The sequence below is a fragment of the Podarcis tiliguerta genome (genome assembly GCF_965153285.1).
Source record: "Podarcis tiliguerta genome assembly, chromosome: 2".
Classification (NCBI taxonomy): Eukaryota; Metazoa; Chordata; class Lepidosauria; order Squamata; family Lacertidae; genus Podarcis; species Podarcis tiliguerta.
The window spans coordinates 100,829,158-100,839,836 of record NC_139535.1 but is presented as its reverse complement, the minus strand read 5'-3'; the positions used below and the strand labels follow the sequence as shown (position 1 = coordinate 100,839,836).

At 46.5% G+C, this 10,679-nt stretch overlaps 1 protein-coding gene across 1 annotated transcript in view; it reads left to right on the top strand.

Moving 5' to 3' along the window:
* The first annotated feature begins 360 nt into the window (after positions 1-360).
* Positions 361-10,679, top strand: part of ERBB3 (erb-b2 receptor tyrosine kinase 3) — a 99,444-nt gene continuing 89,125 nt past the window's right edge. Inside the window, exon 1 of the mRNA XM_083427284.1 lies at positions 361-806. Coding sequence (XP_083283410.1) covers positions 635-806 — 172 coding nt within the window. The 5' untranslated portion in view covers positions 361-634. The remainder of the gene's footprint in view (positions 807-10,679) is intronic.

The following is a 10,679-nucleotide window of genomic DNA, read 5'->3' as shown; positions in this document are numbered from 1 at the left end:
CCCACCCTCAAAGCAAAATGACCACTAACAAAAAATTATCCACAATATAGTCAGATAATGGGTTATGTTGATATGGCACGGTTTCTCAAGTTCGTAGTTTCGTTGCTAGTTTGATCCAATGACTACAGCGCTGCGCGCGTTATTATGAACTCTCTTTCATGAGAGTTTGCAAAACAACAACAACGTGGAACACCCTTGCCTAGAACTAGATAAGGCTTTCTACCTCCACCCCTTTTTTTTAAAAAAAGTAGTAATACAGTAATACAAATCTCCGCTTTTCACTCCTCTGCATGGGAGCTTAGACTGGCGTCCTCGGATTGGCCAGGCTAGGGCGCAGCCTCAGCCAATGAGGAACGACTTAAGCTTCCCCTTGAATGAAGTGTGTGTAATTTGCGAGTTGTTGTGTGTAAGTGAAACTGATCAAAGGCGCCACGGCTGGTGTTCTTGGCTCTAGAGGAGAACTTGCCGCGTCGAGAGGCGGCGGGGACGGAGGCGATCGGCTCCATACACCCCCGCTGAGCCAGAGAACCGGAGAGCTTGGTGGGCATTTCGCTTGGGGATCAGGTGGCTCATCCTGCCGCCCTCTTCCTCATCCCCAATGCAGAATGCCATAGCCTGAAAAACGCGCCGCCGCATGCCAGGAGCAAGTGGTGGTGGGAGGAAGGCAGAGAAAGGAAGGGAAAAGCCCAAGCAAAATACAAAAGCAACTCAAGATCTTCCAGCGATGAAGAGCAACTTGGTCCGAAGCTTCGTGCCTTGGCTGGTCCTTCTCCTGTGGAGCCTGCGGTCTGCAGCTTCTCAAGCAGGTAAGTGACCCCGAACAGTCTAAAAATGTGTGCTATCTGTCGTCTTCTTTCCTTTTTGGCTGCCTTGAGCGGAATCGCGAGGAGAAAATTGCCCTTTGCAATAACACAATCGAGTGTCTGTTTAGCCCTAAACAGGACCTTACACGGCGGCTGTGTTTATATCCCGAATGATAGTGGTGTGTAAACCCCCCCCTACTTCCCCCCCTGAAATCGGATCCGAGGCGTTTGATTATCTTTCTCTCGTTTTGTCAGCCGTAGGGAGGGGAACTGTGTACTAGTTTCACACCACCGAGCAACGCCTTTGAACCTGTGCCGCCGAGCTGTGGCAAAACCTATTTTTGTGTCTCGTCCTCTCCAGCCTCTCGGCTATTCCTCTCTCTAAAGGGAGAGGGACACCCCCCGCAAACAAACCACAACGATCTTTTATTTTCGAGATTGGTACGGGTCTGAGGAGCGCGATCCTGGCTCGCTGATTGCGGGGTTTGGAGGAGAGGCGTGTGTGTTTCTCCTAAAAGCGAGGGCAGAAACTTCAAGGCAAACTTTATGGAATCTGTAAAATGTTGTTTCGCTTGTTTGAAGGGTTGGGTTTTGGAATCAACTGTGGGGAAGACTTTTGTGTGTGTGTGTTGGGGGGGTGCTTTAGGCTGAAATTACAGAACCAGGACTTGATCTTCAGCCCTCCCAGCCTTTGAAATTGATTCCCTAGGTCTTGTTTAAACCTCAAAACCCTGGCGCACCTGAAGTAATGATAATAAACAAGTGACTGTGAGCATGTGCAAAGTGCATTTTCCTCTTCACTGAGTTTCCATAGCCCCTCCCCACTTACATACCTGGGATTTGGGGCTTACAGGATATATAGGTTAGAGAAGGTGTGGTTTTCAGGTAGGATTCAACTCTTTGTTTTCCCCCTTGAAGTTAAGTGCCATCTTGGAGGGAAAAATTATTATTGTATTAGTCATTAGTGATGTATGAGACAAGTGACTACTTCACACAACTCTTCCACAAAATTTTATTCAGTGCCACGTTCTCCTCCCTCCACTCATGATGTTCTTAAGAAGAACTTAATTCTTTCATTCTTTATTTGGTTGGGGGGGGGGGATTCTTGGGTCAGAGTAACTTCCTCTTCATAGTTCCCTATCCAGGGCACATAAAATAACAAACCCTAACCCTACTTACCTGGGAGTAAGCTCAGTTGAATACAGCATGACTAGCGTCTGTGTAAACATGGTTGGGACCTGCGGTTCATATTGATCAATTGCCCTCTAATAACCCTGCCTGTTGGTAGATTGAAATATGGCAAAGGAGTGGATTCATCCTGCCCTTTCAAAACAGGTTTATGGGGTTAAGTAGGGGATTCGGATCCACTGTAGTTATGGAGGCTGCGTGAGGGAGTGGCAGCTACTCCAGACTAATTAATGGAGTTTGGGGGCGTGAGCCTGTGTATCTGACATTCCAGTCACCAATATAGATTAGAATCCTGACTCCACCTATATTGAAAGAACATGCAAGGGGGGAGAGTTGGAAACAATATTGTCAACACATTTAACTAATGGTGATCTTGAGTAGAAAAACCCAATGAGGTAACACACGCTCTTTCAACTCTTCTCCAGTGTGCTGTGCTTACACAAATTCTGAACCAACCATAATATTTCCAACTGCCAACTATTGGGAAAAGCTTGCCTTGCCCCAGTTATCCTGGGGGTGCAATGTAGGTGTTGTGATGTAGAGAATTCTGTGGGTTCTTGTTGCCTGCTACCCAAAAAGAAGGGGGGGGGCATTACATTAGTATTGATGCATGACTTTCTCCTGCTCTCATATAATATTAGAACCCGGGATCATTCAACGAGGCTGAATATTGGGGAGATTCAGGGCAGAGAAAATCAAGTACTTCTTTGCACGGCACATAACAACAGCTCCCACAAGAGGCAGGGATGACCACCTACTTGATGGCTTTAAAAGGAGATTAGACAAGTTTGAGGAGGCTACAAAGAGGGAAATGCACTCTGCACATGCAATAAGCCCCTGAATATTAGTTGCTGGGGAATACAAATACACTGCAGTCTTGTCCCTAGTTGACCAGTGTAGCTAACAGGATGTTGGACAAGTTTTGGGCTTGATCTTCTGCTCTGATTATGGAGAGGACACTTCCACTATGTAGTTAAATTCTACTTAAGGAATGTCTGTGTGTGTCTCTGTGTGGGACTTGCCATAATCATTCCTGCCTTTCCATCTCCTATTGCTGAACTGTGTCATTAGGGGAGAAAGAGGAGAGGCTCTGTTGCCTTGCAGGTGGCATTCTTCCCTTCCCGTCAGATTCAATCCATACCTTGGGCAGGCAGGTTCCAAGTGTGAAGATTAAACACCGCAAAGGGAGAAAAAGTTTTGATTTGAAAAGGGCCAAGTCCACTGTCCTAGTTTGTTTTGTGGTTTCTTAAGCCAACAGACTGGGGGAAATAAAAGGAGTCCCTTAAATCGATGCTGTTTGAAAGGTTAACCTCTCCAGCTAGACACTGTGCTATGAAGGAATTTTTCTGCACAGTGTTTCCTTGGCTATCTGTTGTTAAAAATAAAAATCTTTGGGGAGGGGGTTGTGTGTGTGAAAGAACTATGGATGTCCTCCTCTCTTTGACACCAGACACAGAGTCAAAACAAGTTAAGCATTCGTTCCATTTTTCTGCCCGTAAATATGTTTGCAAATATTTTTGAGAACAAAGTCCTTTGGAATGCTTAACTTCCTCAGCAGGTTCCCTTTGTACCAGTGGGTTGGGGAACCATCTGCAACCTTTCAGATGTTGATGAGCTCCATCTCCTATCAGGCCCACTGGCATAGCCAGTGGTTGAGGCTGATGGGAGATGTAATCCAACAACAGAGAGAGGACCACAGGTTCCCCATCTTTGCTTTATTATGTCCATGTTATCTGGAATGCAGTTTTCTTGGTGTATTCTAGGGAATGTTTAGGGGCTGGAGCATGCATAGGCAGGCTGCAAGGTGGTGGATGAAGGAGAAAGCTAGAGAGATGGGAGTAACCTTTTAGCAAGGCTTTGTTGTCATAAGAACATAAGAAGATCCTATGCTGCTTCCCGTCCAGGATCCTGATAGCAGCCAGCCAGGTGCCTCTGGGAAGCCAACAAGCAATGCTAAGAGGCAATAGTTCTCTCTTGCACTGGAACCCTGCAACTGGCACTTGGAGGCTTCATTACGACTGTTATTCATTGATAGGCTCTTTAATCCTGCTTTAAAGTCATTTAACCCAGAGGTCATTACATTAATAATAATAATAATAATAATAATAATAATAATAATTTATTATTTATACCCCACCCATGTGGCTGGGCTTCCCCAGCCACTCTGGGTGGCTTCCAACAGAACACTAAAATACAATAACCTATTAAACATTAAAAGCTTCCCTAAACAGGGCCGCCTTCAGATGTCTTCTAAAAGTTTGGTAGTTATTTTTCTCTTTGACATCTGGTGGGAGGGCGTTCCACAGGGCGGGTGCCACTACCGAGAAGGCCCTCCACAAATAATTTATGCTGAAAATCAATAAATTGTGCTTGAACTGCTAAGATGGGTTGTTGCCGTTTTAAAAACGATAGTAGCGTGGAGGGTCTCCAAAAGCACAGGGCTCTCTGCAAAAAAGTCAAATGAGTGGCCAAGCAGTGGCCCTCCAGATGCTGTTGGACTTGCAAAATCTAAAGTGCTGCAGGACTAATCTGATGGGTAATCTCCAACATTAGTAGCAGCAGCAGACCAGTTTAAATGGTTTGACCTAAACTCACTGACTTCAATATGCCTGCTCTGATTATTACTAAATGTTGGGTCAACCCCTTAAATATTGCACTAGAAGCTGCTTAAAAGAGCAGTAATGTCAGATCATGCCAATTAACATGGGAACAATGCGCTTTGTTTTTGTAAGACCTTATTTAACTGAAAAGCGACTAATCAGTATATTCAATTATAACGAACAGATACCGGTCTTCCTCTGCAAAGATGTTTATGTGAGGTGCCTGCAGCGATGTGTGGCCTTGGGTAGGGTTATGTATTTGCAGGGAAGTGTGGCCTTGGACCGGGTCTCTTGGCACACCTCCAGCCCGGTGACCCTAACCAGAACAACCCCTTCCTGTCTTTCCTAACTCTTGAGGCTGGTATATTTGCACTGGCACAGATAATGCATCTTTTCGCTTTATGTTGCGTTTCTGCTGACATGTATTCTGCCTTTTGTACTTTACACAGTGTGTTTCAAGGCACTTCGACTCTGCAGCTGTTCGCTAATGAACAACTATGCTGTGGGGAGCCACCTCGTAGGTGAAATCACCCTCTGTGAAGTCAGATAGGTCATTGTCCTCTATATTGTTGTTAGGACTCTACAGAGAGATCACATCTCACAACCTTTTCTGCTGCCAGCACCAAGGCAGCACTGGCAGGTTTCTAACCCTTGGAACTGCTACCTTATTGGAAGGTAGTGAGTAGGCCAAATAGACACAATGAAACTGAGAAGGAAGGGGACCTCCGTAGGGAGCCTTTGCTGGTTCCCTACAGTGGCGTAGCGTGGGGGGTGCAGGGGGGGCCGGCCGCACCGGGTGCAACATCTGGGGGTTAGGGGGCGCAAATCCACGGGTTAGGGGGTGCAAATTACTTGCCTTGCCCCGGGTGCTGACAACCCACGCTACGCCACTGTTCCCCTACAGAAGCATTTCTGCGATTCCTTCCATAGCTCAGCGGTAAAGCATCTGTTTTGCATGTGGAAGATCCCAGATTCAACCTTTTGCCTCTCCAGGTAGCGTTTGCAGAGGCCGCTGCCCTGGGACCCTGGCAAGCTTCTGCCAGTCAGTGCATACAGAAATGAGCTAGATGGGCAGTGGCCTGACTTGGTATATAGCAGCTTCCTCTGTTCTCAGCTGTCTTAATTTTCTCTGCCAAGAGGAAACAACCTTTATTTTTCTCCCTAAGTTGATGTGTTGGTACACAGCTGCTGGACAACCGAGTGCTGGGAACCTTGTTTACGTTTTTTCCTACTTAATGAGCACTTGCTAATGAGCCCTCTCTTGCTCTCCTCCCTCGCTTAATAGAGACCAGGTTTCCCCAGTTGCCCGAAACCAGTTTTGTGTCAACATTCTTGACCTCTGCTAATTGCTTTCCCCATGTATGCTGTAGCTTTTGTCTGTGGGAAGAAAATCAAACAGTGTCGGTCAGATAGAGGGAAAACCTCCCTTCTCTAACCAGATCCCCAGTTCAAGACACACCTGCCTAAGCAATGCTGAGATTGGGAGGAAATCGTCTACTTCTTAAGAATCCATGGGTCAGAGCCCCCCCCCCACCTTCCCACACATAAGCTGGCCTAAAACCAAGTCCTGATGGGGGGGGGAATCAACCTTTTTTTGGTTGCATTTTTCTTCCATGTGAAAAGTATGTATGTATGTACCTGCATAGATTTGTCCTGGCCCTTTCCAAGTGTGAAAAGACATGGGAAAGGACCCCTAGTAACTTCTAAATCAGGGGTCGGCAAACTTTTTCAGCAGGGGGCTGGTCCACTGTCCCTCAGTCCTTGTGAGCCGTACTATGTTTTGAAAAAAGAAAAGAAAAAAAAGAACAAATTCCTATGCCTCACAAATAACCCAGATGCATTTTAAATAAAAGGGCACATTCTACTCATGTGAAACATGCTGATTCCCGGACTGTCCGTGGGCTGGATTTAGAAGGTGGTTGAGCCGGATCCGGCCCCTGGGCCTTAGTTTGCCTGCCCATGTCCTAAATGGACCATATCTGTGAGATGAGGCCTATTATAATTCTAATGAAAATGCTACGTCTGTAGAATCCTGATGTTACACAGAACTACACTTGGCTTGAAAAAATGAGGTGGTAACATTTTGAGCACGTATGGCAGGCCTCTTCCCCTTCCCCAAATTACCACACGTGTGCTACATGCATCTGGGACCGTGGGGAAGGTACCCCAGACAGGCATGAGTTCCGTTCTGTCTCACTTTTAGGCATTAAACACCAAGGGGAAGTTTGGCCTTACAGTCGTACCTCAGAAGTCGAACAGAATCTGTTCCAGAAGTCCGTTTGACTTCCGAAATGTTTGACTTCCAAAGTGTGGCTTCCGATTGGCTGCAGAAAGCTCCTGCAGCCGGTCGGAAGCTGCGGAAGCCCTGTCAGACGTTCAGCTTCCAAAATAACATTTGAAAACCAGAACAGTCACTTCCAGTTTTCGATCGGGAGCCAGAACATTCGACTCCCAAGGCGCTCGGGAGCTTAGGTACGACTGTATATTGGACATATTGCTTAGGTGTATTGATTAGGTAGCCAACATAGTGCCTTCCCGATGTTTTGGACTACAACTCCCATCATCCCTGGCTGCTGAGCATGCTCACTGGGGCTGCTGGGAGTTGTAACCCACAACAACTGGAGGGGTAGCACATTGGCTATACCTGGAATAGGGGAATTAATGCAATCGCCTGGTCTAGCCTTGGTTCAGGAATTCCCTTTGGTGATGAGCCCATTGTTATATTAGGTTTCAAGTGTAGCTTTTACAAGATCTGAAGGCAATGAGTTGATAAGAGGAAATCCATCTTGCTTACCCTAAGCACTGCCACGGTATCATCTCTCCAACACCCCAGTCCTCACAGTTCTGCTCTCGTGTCAACAACACTGCAACACAGCCACTTCTAATTGCCACAAATACTCTCCACACCTTCTCCAGGCCTGCTCCCTTCCAGAAAGGGTCATTCAATGAATATGTACAAGAAATCTTCTAAAGGTTAAGAAGGCTTTGTCGAATTTCCAGTTCCTGGCCAATTCTCTGCTCTGTTGATAGATTTAAAACTACTACTGCTACTTCTGTTTCTCTCTCTCTCTCTCTCTCTCTCTCTCTCTCTCTCTCTCTCTCTCTGTGTGTGTGTGTGTTTTCTAGGCTGCAGAGAAAATAATTGTATCTTAGGGTTGGGAGGGACCGGGACATCATCAGTCCAGGTCCACCCTGCCTTCATGTGGCATTAGCCACAAATTGCCCTCCCTGCAGATTAAGCTGGAATGAAAGTCAGACAGTAGGATGCCACAAAAAGGGTGCCAGAGCAAAAGAGGTGCCTTGTGCCAAAGTGCCTGCAGAGCACCCAGCTCCTCCAGCAGACTGGATGAGTTGAGAGGGCACGTGTCATAAAGGAAGGGAGGGCAAAACTCTTAGAAGCCGGGCGCCAGGCGCATTTTGTGTCTAAAGGTTCTCCATTTGCGAGCATCTCAAAAAGTCGGGTTGCCATTTTTTGTGCCTGGCTGACACTCAAGGATTACTGAAATGTATGTGCTTTGAAAAGTATATGTTAAGGATAGACTATATGTTAAGGAGTTTAACAGTAAAGAGTGTCTTGAAAACCTGATGTATGGTACCAATATTTTTATCGTAAACACAAAATTAAGCATGCATTAAATGTGATATGCAATTCACATAAGTAACACATTGTTAATATTAATTCATGCTTATCACAATAATAAATAAATAGTGTTGCCGACCTCCTTCCCCGCCCCGTGGCGACTAGACATTCTGTTTTGGCGCCTACAACCCAGGTCCCAGAAGCCATTTGGCTCCTAGCTGTTCTACCCCAGTTTCTAACACTGAGCCACACCAAGACCATTATTTGTCACATTTATCCACGATTGTAGGGTGTCTTACACTGAGCTATTTAATTTAACCTTTTCAACAGCCCTGTGAGGTAGGTTATGGCTAAGAGGCAGTGATGTCAGCAACGAACTTCCTAGCTAAGCAGGGATTTGAGTCTTGGATTCTTGCATCTACACTCGACACTCTACTCACGTAGACTGTGATTGCTTTTATTGTCTACACCAGGGATTGGGAAACCCCCGACTCTCCAGTTGTTGAAGGTCTCCAACTCCCATCAGTCATAACCAGCATGGCAAATAGGTCAGGGATGATGGGAATTGCAGTTTAGCATAATCTGGAGGGCTACAGGTTGCCCATCACTGACTGTACCTCCGATTGCATTTGCTTCACAAAAATCTGGGAGTTTGTGAAAGAGAAACTAGTGTGTGAGTGTATTGTAACTTTAGGGTTTCATGCATGTTATTTGTGTGTGTGCCTGTGGATGGAAGAAGGACAGCCTGTATTGTCAGGGGGATAAACATCTGTGAGGCTGAGATACAAATGATAACGGGGCAGGGACCAAACAATGGAGCCTATTTCTCTGATACATTTATTTCTGATTGGAATCTGTCCAGCCCTTGGTTCGGTCCCTGCCTCCCGCTCTTGAGATAAAAGAACTCTTTGTTGCTGGACCTTCGCTTCTGGTTTGACCAAACCCCTTAAGTCTCTTGCTCAATGATTATTAATTTGGAAACTGCGAAGTGCTAGGAAAATGGAGGGGATTCAGGAATCGTGGCATTTCAGTGGGAACATGACGATTTAGGGAATCCATAGTAGATTAACTGTAATATAAGGTTTTGCCCCAGAACCAAGTTTTAGTGCCAAATTGGTTGTGGTTACTCCATGGAGAGGGGAAGGTACTTTGTGCATGATCAGAGACACTGAGTATCATGGTGCAAATGTGTACGAAAATGGTCCCTGCTGACTGAAGCATGCTGTAGAATGAAGGTGGACAGAACATGGATTGTGGTCTGCAAGCTAATTCTGTTGGAGCACTGAGTGTTTTGCTGCTCGCTGGGGTTCTTGCGAAGAATGCTGGGCTTTTTCCAACAAGGCACTTCTTGAGCATACTCAGGGTCAGTCAACACAGGGTACTTATGTGCTCTTCAAAAATCCCATGAGCTCTAGCTGGATGACCACAGAGTTTCTAGTTGAGAAAAAGGAGTGTGACCAGCACATATCTAGAAGACACTGGTTGCTGGCTTCATATGGAGCTCGGGGGGGGGGGGGGGTGAAGGATCATTGTTTTAAAAAAGGGTACCCAACAGATTCAGAAAATGACTTATTGATGCTCCAGCTGGCTCAGGCGTTTGGGCCAAGCCACCTGATGCAGGGAAATGCAAATAAATCCTGCAGGGTCCGTAGCCAATTTAACCTGGTAGAAAAATCATCACTGTATTTAAGCAAGTGGTCCAAAATTGATGGGGGAGATTGTTCCACTTTAGCTAGAGATGCTCACCAAAAGGCACAGATGTTCTTACGGGATGTTGAGGCTCACCTGGCACTGAAAATGTCATTCTGGATCTCCTCCTTGGAGGAGCTCTTCTTTTCACGCTCTCCTGTTTCCTAATGCAGGCAGCCATTTCCCTGTGGTGCAACTTTTGGGTCCAAGGGGCTGTGCCCTAATCTCTTCCATCTATGCACAGCTTATGTTGTCAGAGATTTGCATGGCCAGGGCTGGGCAGGATTGTCCCTCCCATCTGAATCACTCCAAAGGAGGGGGTTGGAGGGAGGACCTTTCGTAATAGGTAGTGCTTGCTGAGTAAATAGCCGCGAGCGAAAAACCAGGTGTGCAGGGGAGGATCGGAAGGGTGGATGCCCAGCCATGAAGCAACTCCGAGCGGCAGCAAAGCAAGAGGGATGATGTATTGGAGGGGTGATCTACTTGAGGGATCATATCCAAACAAGGGGTGTTGAAAAGCATCATGGCCACAGCCTCCGCCCACACCTGGCGTGTGTCCTCTCTTGCCAGATAGGCACAGGGTGTCTTCACAAACAGAGCACTGAGTCAACTGAGAGAGAGAAAAACAATGTTGCTCATCCCCCGCAGTTTGAATGGGTGTTGGGGACAGACACCAGGATAGCTCTTGGAATCGCCACTTAAGCAATCCTATGGCAGATGTTGGTTTTAGGACTGGGACCTTATCCACAGAAGAGGGTTGTTGTTGTTGTTTTTGAATTGAGGGAAGGATACCTGAGGGAGCGTCTCCACCCCCATCGT